The 14,823-nt window shown below is 40.2% G+C and overlaps 1 protein-coding gene across 1 annotated transcript in view; it reads left to right on the top strand.

The window, feature by feature from the left end:
- Positions 1 to 14,823, top strand: part of me1 (malic enzyme 1, NADP(+)-dependent, cytosolic) — a 354,758-nt gene that overhangs the window by 304,914 nt on the left and 35,021 nt on the right. The window contains exon 12 of the mRNA XM_055635901.1: positions 12,665 to 12,838. Coding sequence (XP_055491876.1) covers positions 12,665 to 12,838 — 174 coding nt within the window. The remainder of the gene's footprint in view (positions 1 to 12,664; positions 12,839 to 14,823) is intronic.

The raw sequence follows: 14,823 nt of genomic DNA on the forward strand, positions 1-14,823 counted from the left end.
GCAGTTTTGGTCCCCTAATTTGAAGAAGGACATTCTTGCTATTGAGGGAGTGCAGCATAGGTTTACAAGGTTAATTCCCAGGATGGCGGGACTGTCATATGCTGAGAGAATGGAGCAGATGGGCTTGTACACTCTGGAGTTTAGAAGGATGAGAGGGTATCTCATTGAAACATATAAGATTATTAAGGGCTTGGACACACTAGAGGCAGGAAACATGTTATAACCATATAACCATATAACCATACAACAATTACAGCACGGAAACAGGCCATCTCGACCCTTCTACTCCGTGCCGAACACATAATCTCCCCTAGTCCCATCTACCTGCGCTCAGACCATAACCCTCCATTCCTTTCCCGTCCATATAACTATCCAATTTATTTTTAAATGATAAAAACGAACCTGCCTCCACCACCTTCACTGGAAGCTCATTCCACACAGCCACCACTCTCTGAGTAAAGAAATTCCCCCTCATGTTACCCCTAACCTCCTGTCCCTTAATTCTCAAGTCATGTCCCCTTGTTTGAATCTTCCCTTCTCTCAGTGGGAAAAGTTTATCCACGTCAACTCTGTCTATCCCTCTCATCATTTTAAAGACCTCTATCAAGTCCCCCCTTAACCTTCTGCGCTCCAAAGAATAAAGACCTAACTTGTTCAACCTTTCTCTGTAACTTAGTTGCTGAAACCCAGGCAACATTCTAGTAAATCTCCTCTGTACTCTCTCTATTTTGTTGATGTCCTTCCTATAATTAGGCGACCAAAATTGTACACCATACTCCAGAATTGGCCTCACCAATGCCTTGTACAATTTTAACATTACATCCCAACTTCTATACTCAATGCTCTGATTTGTAAAGGCCAGCACACCAAAAGCTTTATTTACCACCCTATCTACATGAGATTCCACTTTCAGGGAACTGTGCACAGTTATTCCCAGATCCCTTTGTTCACCTGCATTCTTCGATTCCCTACCATTTACCATGTACATCCTATTTTGATTTGTCCTGCCAAGATGTAGCACCTCACACTTATCAGCATTAAACTCCATCTGCCATCTTTCAGCCCACTCTTCCAACTGGCATAAATCTCTCTGTAGACTTTGAAAATCTATTTCATTATCCACAACCCCACCTATCTTAGTATCATCTGCATACTTACTAATCCAATTTACCACACCATCATCCAGATCATTGATGTACATGACAAACAACAGTGGACCCAACACAGATCCCTGTGGCACCCCCACTAGTCACTGGCCTCCAACCTGACAAAGAACCATCCACCATTACTCTCTGGCATCTCCCATTCAGCCACTGTTGAATCCATCTTGCTACTCCACCATTAATACCCAACAATGGAACCTTCTTAACCAACCTTCTGTGAGGAACCTTGTCAAAAGCCTTACTGAAGTCCATATGTACAACATCCACTGCTTTACCCTCATCAATTTCCCGAGTAACCTCTTCAAAAAATTCAAGAAGATTAGTCAAACACGACCTTCCAGGCACAAATCCATGTTGACTGTCCCTAATCAGACCCTGTTTATCCAGATGCTTATATATATTATCTCTAAGTATCCTTTCCATTAATTTGCCCACCACTGACGTCAAACTAACAGGTCTATAATTGCTAGGTTTACTCTTAGACCCCTTTTTAAACAATGGAACAACATGCGCAGTACGCCAATCCTCCGGCACTATTCCCGTTTCTAATGACATTTGAAATATTTCTGTCATAGCCCCTGCTATTTCTACACTAACTTCCCTCAATGTCCTAGGGAATATCCTGTCCGGACGTGGAGACTTATCCACTTTTATATTTCTCAAAAGTGTCAGTACTTCCTCTTCTTTGAATCTCATAGTTTCCATAGCTACTCTACTAGTTTCCCTTACCTCACATAATTCAATATCCTTCTCCTTGGTGAATACCGAAGAAAAGAAATTGTTCAATATCTCCCCCATCTCTTTTGGCTCTGCAGATAGCTGTCCACTCTGACTCTCTAATGGACCAATTTTATCCCTCGTTATCCTTTTGCTATTAATATAGCTGTAGAAACCGATGTTGGGGGAGTCCAGAACCAGGGGCCACAGTTTAAGAATAAGGAGTAAGCCATTTAGAGCGGAGACGAGGAAACGCTTTTTCTCACAGAGAGTGGTGAGTCTGTGCCACATTAGGTCTCTGCCTCAGAGGACAGACTTGACTTGACTTGTCTGTGGAAGTCTCTGCCTCAGAGGGTAGTGGAGGCAGGTTCTCTAGATGCTTTCAAGAGAGAGCTAGATAGGGCTCTTAAAAATTGCAGAGTCCGGGGATATAGGGAGAAGGCAGGAACGGGGTATTGATTGGGGATGATCAGAGATGATCACATTGAATGGTGGTGCTGGCTCGAAGGGCCAAATGGCCTACTCCTGCAGCTATTGTCTAATGTCTATATCTCATGAAGAGAGGGAATGTGTGACGTATTGGGTCGAGACCCTTCTTCAGACTGGTTAGGGATAAAGGAAACGAGAGATCTGGGGATATGGGGAGATAAACGAGAGATATGGTGATGTGGGGAGATAAAGAACAATGAATGAAAGATATGCAAAAATGTAATGATGATAATGGAAACAGGCCATTGATAGCTGTTTGTCGGGTGAAAATGAGAAGCTAGTGCAATTTGGGTGGGGGAGGGATAGAGAGAGAGGGAATGCCAGGGCTACCTGAAGTGAGAATAATCAATATGCATACCACTAGGCTGTAAGCTGCCCAAGCGAAATATGAGATTCTGTTCCTCCAATTAGCGTTTAGCTTCTCTCTGGCAATGGAGGAGGCCTAGGACAGAAAAGTCTGTGTAGGAATGGGAAGGAAAATTAAAGTGTCCGGCAACCGGGAGATCAGGTAGGTTCAGGTGGGCTGAGTGATCGCCCAGTCTGCATTTGGTTCTGCCGATGTATAACAGTCCACACCTTGAACAATGGATACTATTATGGCCGTACAGATAATGTTCTCAAGGCCTTGCGCCGATAGCCATAAAACCCCGTGGAAACTGAATTGCTTTAGCTTACGCACTCACCGAGCTTCAGTGATAACAAAACGAGTTTTCCAGTCGTTGAATCTTGATTAATTGATTCATTGGCTTTTAATAAAGTAATACAAAGCAAAGACATAGCTCATCACACTATGATCTCAATTGCTGTTCCATTGCGTCATAAACTTGCTTTAAATCTGTAAATCCATAGCTCAGCACATGGTTCAGAGCACGATAAAACTCAGTGCCTGTGTGGTAAAAAACGAAGACATCTCAGTCCCACAAGGTTTAAACTGCTACTAACCTAAAAAGCCCCTTGCTCCCCAGAAAGCCACAGCCCTTCACGTAAGCATGCTGATAAAGGCAACTAGACAGAATACATAAAATGCTGATCATAGCTAAATGGCTCCTACAGATACAGTAGATGAGGTTGGAGGAGGTGCAAGTGAACCTCTGCCTAACCCAGCCCAGTGGTATGAATATTGATTTCCCTCCATGCTTTCGGTCCAGATAAAAAACTCAAAACATTGACCAACACTTTACCTCCAAAAATGCTGCCTGGCCTGCTTAATTTTTCAGTTTTTTTGCTCTGATGCTTACTGGATAGTTCATATAGCAGAGCCGTCTAGTGATGAGCAAGCAAAAATGAAGACAGAGCATGCAACACATCATGAAATACGACTTGAACTTCAGATGGTGCACCCTTAGCTTGTCAAGGGCCATGTTATTGTCCCAGGAACCAAAATTAATTTATTGGATCCATCTTCTATCTGCTTAATGTGAGATGATGACTGCTGATACAAGCAACTGCCCAGAAAAGAAAGAATTGTCAATCAAGCCCATAACCTGATTTCCATTTAGCCACTGATCCATCAAATGGCTTTTGAGTAATAACGCAGTGTCTGTAACCATTCATTGGATTTTATTTTTGAGGTGCACTTCAACTAGAGCCAAATGGATGTAAAGCACTTTGATAAGCCCTGTTATTGTAATAAAATACGTAATAAATTTAGAAAGCACTAATTAATGTTCTGGATCACAAATCTCTGCTGTTCACTAATCTTACCCTATTTAAATTACTGTGCAGAAGTCTGGGGCAATAACTATAAAAGTTTGCTACATTCATTAACTATTCTGCAAAAAAGAGCAATACGTATTATTCACAATGTCAGGTATCTGGGTCACACTAATCCATTATTCTTACCGTCAAAATTATTAAAATTAGAAGATTTGGTTGCATTTAAAACAGCACAGATAATGTTTAGGGCCAAAACTAAAAACTTACCTGGAAATATACAAAATGTATTCAATGAGCGAGTGGGGGGTCATAATTTAAGAAGAATATTTAATTTTAAGGTACAAAGAGTCCACACGACCAGAAAAACTTTTTGTATTTCGTTCTGTGGAGTAGGATTGTGGAACAGTTTGAATGTGGAGTTAAAGCAATGTCCAAATATGAACCAGTTCAAAATGACATACAAAAAACTTTTTTTCACAAGGTACCGGGATGAAGGGGATGGTTGACAAACAGGGGTTAATGTCTATTTATTATTTTATTTATTATTTATTTATGTTTTTTTGTTACTTCATACATTACTTGTATGTGTATATCAGTTGTATATATATATATATGTCTGTATGCATCTCTAAAAATTGTCTGGGGTATTATTATTAATTAATTAATTATTAAATATGAAAGAAGGGTTTAGGGAGAAGGGGTGAGATTAAATAAGTTATTCTTCTCACTCCTTTTCGAGCTTTTAAAGAAAAAGTGTTGGACATTTAAATTTTGCTTTATGCTTTTCATTGCTTTGCAAATATTGCCTGGAATGTCCAATTGTTTGACTATTTCGATTTTGTTGTTGTTATTTATTCCTATTTATGTCTTTACTTGTTCGGAACAAATAAACAAATAAATAAATAAATAAATAGATTTAATCCTATTTAATATTTAATCCAAGTGGTGTTGATAAAATCGAACATATTCAGCATCAGAGATTATACTTTGCATGCCTGTGTGGGAGAGGTAGAATTCTTTCTTGATTCTCCTGCCCTTTGTTCCCCCTCACCCATTCCCTTTACTGACATGCCTCTTTTTCAGTTTTCCTACCACAACCCAGGAGTGATCCAAGGATGACTTCCTTTTAAATACGAGTAGGTTCCATTTCTCTCTCCAGGTATACTTCAAAAGGCAAATGTAGACACCTTTGCATGTCTCCTTCTGAGCAGAAATTATATCTGCACCTCCTGCTCTTAATAGCCAGTGTGTACGTGCACCCCCATCCTCAGCGATTTTTAAACTTCCATCTCAATATGCTGCAGTCTCTGACCTCCTCTCCTCGATCATTGTCTCAATAAACCGCCCGATGAATAGTCATAGTCCATTCCTTGACTATGATATTGTCTTCCCATCATTTCAATCCAGGTGCGTCCTTGTTCACCCCCTTTTATCAGTTTCCGACCGCATCTTCCTCCCAGATCATTTTACATCTAGCCCTGGGACTTAGCTCTCACTTAAATTCACAATGCTGCATTTTCCAAATGTCACAGGTTCATCTGTGATCCTCCAATTTGAGAGGGTATTTCTTCAGGTAGTGATTTACTGAACCACCCTATTCTCTGCCTTTGACAAGCTAATTCCCATTATGTCATTGGCTGAAAATGTTCTTTCACTGTCAGGTTGCAGACTTGAACAAACAATTCAACAGTATGATTTCCGGGACCACCAAGACGTAGAGCTTTTCTTCCGTCACCTCTGCCGCTGTGTCTTTTTCTATGGGATGGTGTCCTCAGCGCCGTGATGACTCCTTTGCAAATCTCCAATGGTCCTCCTCCTCTTGTACTCCCTAGATGGCCTTATACCCCCTTTAGACCCAAAATGACCCGAAATGTCACCCATCCTTTTTCTCCACAGATGCTTCCTGACCCGCTGGGTTACTCCAACACTTTATTCTATCTTTGGAATTGGTATTCACTGGCTTCCAAACTTCATTCATTCTTCCAGGATCACATTGGGTCTTAACCTTTGTCGACCACAAACTGACTTCTCGAACATCTCTCTCACTTCCCCAAATCTCTCCTCCAGCAAAACGTAACAGGGTCTTGTTGATACATTTGATTAAGATTAGAAATGACATCAGGAAAAACTTTTTAACCCAGAGAGTTGTGAATCTGTGGAATTCTCTGCCACAGAAGGCAGTGGAGGCCAATTCACAGGATGTTTTCAAGAGAGAGTTAGATATAGCTCTTAGGGCTAATGGAATCAAGGGATATGGGGAGACAGAGAGCAGGAACGGGGTACTGATTTTGGATGATCAGTCATGATCATATTGAATGGCTGTTCTGGCTCGAAGGGCTGAATGGCCTACTCATGCACCTATTTTCTATGTTCTTTGTTACTTATCTTCCTGTGCCTAATCCCCAAACCAAATGCCTGGGTCTCCAGCTCTCTCCCCACTCCCCCTCTCCTAATATCTTGACTGTCCCTGAGTGACCAAGAGAGGGCCATTATTAATAACAAGAAGCAGAGATGCTTATTGTATGATCGAATATTGAACAAATATTGCACCAGTTTAGTGGGATTAGAGAACAGGAGTGAGGTCTCATCTTGTCCACTAGACCATTTCTGACCCCCTTATTTGTTGAGGTATGTTTACTGTGTAATATTGTGCTTCACAAAGATACTATTGCCATTATTATTCAGATCTGAGTTAATCAACAAATTCCAACCCTTCATCCATGTATCCTTTTCAACTATCACCCCATTTCACCATTTCCTATCAATGTCCAAGCTTCCGCCATAACTCTTAATGTATAACTAGTTAGATAACCAGATGAGTATGATCATATCCAACTGAAGCGTTAGAGAAGCAGCAATCACACGCAGATCACCTGCAATGATGTCCTTATGAGGGTCTCTCTTCGGCCCCTTCTTATTTCTTACATATGGTAACAAGTCAGAAAAAGGCCTATTCTACATGCACACTGACACCCAGTTCTTAACCCAAAGGTGTGTTGTTATTTCTTTTTAGGCCAGGTATAAATAAGGGGATGTGTATTATTTTGCTTTAACAAGATACTTACAGTTAAATGCATTATCGGAAATTTCACATCCAATGAATTGCTACCTGAGTTGAACCAGGAACCGATTATTACTTAACTAATTTCTACAACTAGTTAATGATTTTATTGCCTATATTTTGCTGTACAAATAATGGTGAAGCAGGTGATCTTATGCATTGGGTTAAACTGAGAACATGTGGGACTGAATGAAATCCGAAAGCTGGTATCTGTGATATTCTATTAAGACACAGACTTTGCTATTCTGGTCTCTGCTGATGAAATCTGTACAGATCTTGGTAATGGTGTAAATTTAGAGAGATTCCCTGTTCTTATCAGATGAAAGGTCGATGAAAGAAGTTGAAGTGAACACTGTGGAGAGCATCTGTATTTTTAATTGTAAATAAGTTTATAAATTTATAAGCACTTCTCTAGTTTGGAAGAAAGTCTTACGTCATTTTCCCTGCAGAAGATCTGTTGCAGATCTTTACATTAAGTTACTTATTTGGAGTAATTGAGTGATACAGTGTGGAAACAGGCCCTTCAGCCCAACTTGCCCACTCCGGCCAACATGTCCCAGCTACTCTAGTCCCACCTGCCTGCGCTTGGTCCACATCCCTCCAAATCTGGCCTGTCCATGTGCCTGTCTAACTGTTTCTTAAACGTTGGGATGGTCCCAGCCTCAACTACCTCATCTGGCAGTTTGCTCCATACACCCACCACTCTTTGTGTGAAAAAGTTACCCCCTCAGATTCCTATTAAATCTTTTCCACTTCACTTTGAACCTACTGTATGCCCTCTGGCATCTTTGTTCTTCTAATTTTCGCTGACTAGATTTTTGTATAATTTTTTCTAATTTCCTAGTCGTATACGATACGATGGAATTTTATTTATCCCAGGAGGGAAATTGATCATTTGACATATCTGTATGTCGCAATGTTTCCTGAACAATGATCTTTAGCTATGATTATTTGCTTGGTTCACTGAATGTGTCTGAGAATTTATTCCCGACTTGAACGGTCTTCTGTTTGGATCATTGGCTCAATTGCCAGCAGTTTCCCTGCAGTGTTACATGATGCCCAAGTACAAGAAATCTCTGCTGACAAACCTGCAAAGCTTTTGATCGTTGATGTAGATAAACATTGAAAGCCATTCCTTGGACATATTAGACAAAGTCCAGGCCTGTCTATTTTTAATGGTAGAAGAATGCTGAACCATTGCCTTTGTCAACAACTTCAAGTGACCTTATGCCCCTCTAAACAATAGGATTTGATTGCAAATCTAATTTAAACACTATACCTCTGGGGCTTTAAGGGATTACTGCATTGTCAACAAAGTGTAATCCTAAATTATAGGTTCATTCCCCAATGATAGGTTTGCACCAAAAAACTATGATTTATGTCAGAGTAGTGTTAACTGAATTAATGGATCAGTTTAATTAAACTTAACATTTTCCAATTATGGTATCCAGTTTGTGGTTCAACAATTCTGCCTGTAAGGAATCAAATGGAACATGGCTTATTGAGGAGTAGATACATAAACATCATCCTCCAAGAGTATATTATCAAAGCACTTAACTGTAAAGCACTTTTTGTCATTAGAACAAAATATCACCATAACTGGTGGTGATGCTACCATTAGGTACTCTTTATCCTTACTGATGAATACATATTTTGGTCCTTTTAATATTTGATATTCTCCGATAATTTAAACACTTTTGTCGGTAGCTGGAAATATGTCCTTCTTTCATTGGTGCTTAACATTGCAAGCTTGTAACTTGTGCATTGCACTCTGTGTCATAATTCAGCTCTATGGCCTTCAGAGTGAGTGAATCCACTTTTGCCAGAACGAAGGCAGAGTATGCCTCCAATTATGCTGACACTTTGTCAAGAATAAGTAAATACAAATTATAGATGTCTGTGGATCATTTCTCCTGAAACTGTTAACATAAAATAAAAATAGTGAAAATAAAGGCAGTTTATACTTTCAGCTGCACTCAATCAAGCAAGACAGAAAATAATGGATCTTTGAATATGTTTTATAGCTATAACTTTCGGTACTTTCATTAAGTTATTGTTTTGATGACTGCCTTTTGGGAGGTGAAAGACAAAGTTCCAATTTGTGTCCAATTCTTTATAGCAAACTTGGTAGGAAAAGCTGCATAACTTGCAATACTTTATCAAAGTATTGACAGTTGACAGAATAATTTTCAATCACTGTTCACTAACACTAGAAAATAAATCCTGCAGGGGGAAACAGAAATGTTATAATTTCTAGTGAAAACTTAATTCTTGGACTTTACAGGTTAAATTGGAGTCTACTACTTGAGAAACATGGCGGAAAGAAGTAGAAAACAGAACACTGGAAGATCTCAGTAGATCAAGCAGCATCCATGGAGATGTATATCTAAGAATGTCTGTGTGCAGAATGCTAATATGTAAGGGAAGTTTGAAATAAAGGAGGAAGTGTTGGGCTGTTGAAGATCATTAAGATGGATAAATCCCCAGGACCTGATGGGATCTAACCCAGGTTCTCCCCTCTCTCCCATCGGGCAAAAGGTATCAAAGTGTGAAAACGATCACCTCCAGATTCAGGGACAGTTTGTTCTCAGCTGTTATCATCCTACTGCAACTAGAGAGCAGTCCTGAACTATGATCTACCTCGTTGGAGATCCTCAGACTATTTTTGATCGGACTTTACTGGCTTGATCTTGCACTAAAGGTTATTCCCTTATCATGTATCTGTACACTTTGAATGGCTCGATTGTAATTATGTATTGTCCTTCCACTGAGTGGTTAGCACGCAACCAAAGGTTTTCTCTGCAACCTCGGTACATGTGACAATAAACTAAACTGTAACCGAAGATTATTTAGAGAGGTGATTGTGGGATGTATCACTAGCGAGGTCAGAATTGCCCACACATAACTGCTCCTAAGATGTTGTTTGTGAGCCACTGCCTTAAGCCATTGGAACCAGAAAAGGTCCAATCACTACCTAAAACTCAAAGTGCTGGAGGACCTCAGGATTCTAGCATCTGAAGTTCCTTGTGTCTCCGTGCTACCACGGTTGTTTTATGTGCAGTTCCATGACCTGGATACAAATGCTGTGAAAATATGCCTGCATTTTTCCAAACTGAGTAGCATGAGCCCTAGGGAGCCTGCAGCTGGGTTTCTTCTCAGTTGTTTCAACCTGTGTTTCTTTGTAGGGGGATCAAAGGAATACCTAACATTGGGGGGGGGGGGGGGGGGGGGGGGGGGGGGATAATGGATGTTAATGCCAGTAAGGGAACCAGAGGCAAAAATGGGATTGTTGCTTTGACGGAAATTTATGAAGAGTAGTAATAAGGAATTCTGTTCTCTAAATGATTGATTTGATTCAATGATAAAAATGATGATGATTTTTGTTAAACAAGCTTATAAGAAACAAGTAAATGGGCTGGTGCACGCAGACGCCATGACTGAACGATGGAGCAGATTAACAGGAACAGAAGGAAATTATTGATTAAATTATGATTAAGAGAGAAAATACATTTGGGATTGGGAGTGGTGAAGCCAAAAGGGTGTTGGCCTCTTACACTATGAACATGATCACAGTAAATGGGGTGTGAGGTCAATTAGAACAAAAAGTGCTTCCGTGATCTGAGACGATTAAAGGAGAAGGGAGTTGGCCCTCTGAACGAAACAAATTGCATTTGTGAACTGTAAGGTTACCATTCGATCTAGAACAAATACAATTAAGATAACTGAATTGGTTGATAACCTGCCAATTGAAACATTTTTCAAAATTGATTAAATCAACTGGAATGTCTCTTTTCTATGGTATAATTTTAAAATTTCCACAATTAAAATCCAGAATTTACAAGGTATATAATTTTGTGGAGGTTTGATGCCCTTGAGTCTGATGTGCAGACTTTTGTTCCAAATTACCCTGGCCCTGGCCCTGGGTCTCCTGTGTCATGTCAAGAGGCTGCTCATGGTGTTCAGTGGGATTGCACAGGCTTCCTCTAAATTACCAGCACTCAAGCTTGAATGGAAAGAATTGACCACTGGAAAACAGCAATGGACTGTTTTTTAACATAAAAAATGCAGGTAATGTTGTGCACTCAGCAGATCAAATAATATCTGTGAAAAGTTGCGTGGTAAAACCAAAAGGATTATCTGTGATGGTGTTGAGGTGTTGAGAAGGAGTAATTTTCCTCTGGTGCAAGTGACCACATTATTGCCTAAGTATAAGTTAACTCATCAGTTACCTTTCTCTCTTATCTTTCATATGCATTGTCTCTGTTCTCTCACATCTCACCCTTATTTCTATTATATTCACTCATCGACACATAGAAACATAGAAAATAGGTGCAGGAGTAGGCCATTCGGCCCTTCGAGTCTGCACCACCATTCAATATGTTCATGGCTGATCATCCAACTCAGTATCCTGTACCTGCCTTCTCTCCATACCCCCTGATCTCTTTAGCCCCAAGGGCCACATCTAACTCCCTCTTAAATATAGCTAATGAACTGGCCTCAACTACCTTCTGTAGGTAGAGAATTCCAGAGATTCACAACGCTCTGTTTCTTGTGGAGAATTCCAGAGATTCACCACTCGTGTTTCTTCACTTTTTCAGATGAGAGGTCGATGACTTGAAACATTTTTTTTATTTTAATTTAGATTTCCAGCTTCTACAGATTTCATTTTCAGTAGACTTTCCATTTGATTAGTTTAAATGTTTTTAATTCATTTAACTTGGGTATGTTTAGTGTTAATTTCAATAATTTTAATTGCTTTATTTTATTTTCGATACTTGTAAGTCGTTTGGGGAGTATGGGTGCATGGTTCCTAAAAGTTCACAAGTTATCGGAGCAGAATTAGGCCATTCAGCCATCGAGTCTACTCCACTATTCAATCATGGCTGATCTCTGCCTCCTAATCCAATTTTCCTGCCTTCTCCCCATAACCCTTGACACCCGTTCTAATCAAGAATTTGTCTATCTTTTCCTGAAAAATATCTACTGACTTGGCCTCCACAGCCCTCTGTGGCAATGAGTTCCACAGATTAACTACTCTCTGACTAAATAAGTTCCTCCTCACCTCCTTTCTAAAAGATCACCCTTTAATTCTGAGGCTATGACCTCTGGTCCCAGACTCTCCCACCAGTGGAAACATCTTTTCCACATCCACTCTATCTATGTCTTTCATTATTCTGTAAGTTTCAATGAGGTCCCCCCTCAATCTTCCAGCGAGTAGAGGTCCAGTGCTGTCAAACCTTATGCTAACCTACTCAAAAATGGTGAGGAGGTTTACAAGAATGGTTCCAGGAATGAGGTTAGCATATGATGAGCGTTTGACAGCACTGGGCCTCTACTCGCTGTAGTTTAGAAGGTTGAGGGGGGGTTCTGGTTAGGGCACAAGTGACCTGGGGTATCCCTCCATCAACAGAGGAATGAATCCTTGGATTCTACATGACCTTTTATGTCGGAAAGCATTATTAATTTGCATCGTGTTTTTCAAGTTTGTTGTTTTTCTCAGAATGTATTGAAAAATGTGGGATTGTCATTGATGTTTATTTTCTGAACCATTTTCCCCTTGCTCTGCTTGTTGTTACAGGGCCAAGCTATATTTGCCAGCGGAAGTCCATTTAACCCAGTTACAATGCCAGATGGGCGTGTAATATATCCAGGCCAGGGTAACAACACCTATGTTTTTCCTGGAGTTGGACTTGGAGTGATAGCCTGCGGCATGCGACATATCGATGAAGCAACTTTCCTTATTGCAGCAGAGGTAATATTTATGCTATAAATATTTACATTTATTTATATTAACATCATTTTTTTTTCCTTTAGCCTTTAAGACTTTACACTTTAAGGATACAGCGTGGAAGCAAGCACTATGGGCCACTGAGTCCATGCCGACCAGCCATCACCCCGTCCATCAGCATTATCTAGGGATAACTTTACAATTTTACGGAAGCCAATTAACCTACAAACCTGTACGTCTTTGGGATGTGTGAGGAAACCAGAGCACCCAAAAAAAAGTCATGCGGTCACAGGGAGAACGTACAAACTCCATTCAGATTGAACCTGGTTCTCTGGCGCAGTAAGGCAGGAACTCTACCGCTGCGCCACAATGCCACCCTTACAGAGCATGATAACAAAGCTACAGAGGTTCTTATGCATTTGATGACTTGTTCATTTATTACATATGCAATATTTAACTACATCCCCTTTTTAAAAAATTATTCTTTCTCAATGAGATGTTGCTTTAATTTAAGTGTGAAATATTGGCCCAGGATTTATGGCCTTCACTCCCTGCTGAATTACAAAAATGTCCACTTGGCACGTTTGCTTCTCTGTAAAACTTTGAAGTGGTCGAAGATAACCAGAGCCTGCAAATTCACAGGATCTTCCACAACTAAAGTCTAACATGGGCAGGCCCTACACAGTGAACGGTAGGGCTCTGGGATGTGTTGTAGAACAGAGGGACCTAGGCGTGCAGGTACATAGTTCCTTGAAGGTAGCATCGCAGGTAGATGGGGTGGTGATGATGCCATGTGACTGGAAGTGTGAGTGTTGAAAAAGTACACCTTTCTGGAGAATGGCTGCCAAAATACTTTCTGAATATGGGTTCTAACCCGAACCATCACCTACCCTTTCCTTCACAGATGGTGACTGACCCACTGAGTTCCTCCAGAACTTTGTGTTTGCTCTAGGTTCCAATATCTGCCCGTGCCATAGACAGTAGTCAAAAGCTCATTCTTTAATAGTCAGAATCTATTTATTTTTTAATCTTTAGAAGTCTTTTCAAAATATTAGGGCTGCGCAGTGACGTACCGATAGAGTTGCTGCCTTACAGCACCAGGGACCCGGGTTTGATCCTGACTATAGCTGCTATCTGTATGGAGTTTGTACGTTCTCCCTGTGACCGCGTGGTTTTCTCCGGGTGCCCGGGTTTCTTGCAACATTCCAATGACGTGCAGGTTTGTAGGTCAATTGGCTTTGGTAATTTGGTAATTGTAAAATTGTCCCTTGTGTGTAGGATAGTGCTAGTCTACAGGGTGATCTCTGGTCAGCGTGGACTCGGGAGGCCGAAGTGTAAGTTTCTGCGCTGTATCTCTAAACTAAAAAAAAAAACTGTTTCATAACTATAAGAATTAAAAATCAGAAAATCTACAAGAAACCTTGAAAATACCCTTAAAATACATAGAAATTAAGTTAATACTGTACTTAATTTCTATGTATTTTAAGGGTATTTTCAAGTTGTGTCAAACATAATAGTCACAAACAATGTAAAAGAACCCACAGTATCTAACATTTGCCTTGTTGACTCGCAGCCATACCCAACTCAAGAACCAGAGTGTTTGCTTGCCATATGTAACAGATATGAATCAGAACAATAAGATTCTTGCTTTAAACAATGACACTTTGAAATATGAAACAAAAACGTAACCACTCTTAACAATGACACCCATGAAATTAATAGGGAAGCTGTCAGTGTGCCAGGTATGAACGGCATGGGTTTTTTGACATTTGTGAGCTGCAGCTTCTTGCAGAATGTAGCACAAACAAATATAGCAAAAGGTGGGCCAATGCCTTTGGAATTCATGTCTGGCTTTCTCAATTATTCTGTGTGCTCATCGTTAAAAAGCGCAGCATTTCTATTTTTTTTCTTCTGTCATGACAATTTACACATAGCGATGATTTAGCAATTAGAATATTGTCCAAGTCTACGTCAAACAATTGAATCCTAGCATGATGACATCAAGATAT

This window comes from Leucoraja erinacea, chromosome 5 (assembly GCF_028641065.1).
Source record: "Leucoraja erinacea ecotype New England chromosome 5, Leri_hhj_1, whole genome shotgun sequence".
NCBI lineage: Eukaryota > Metazoa > Chordata > Chondrichthyes > Rajiformes > Rajidae > Leucoraja > Leucoraja erinaceus.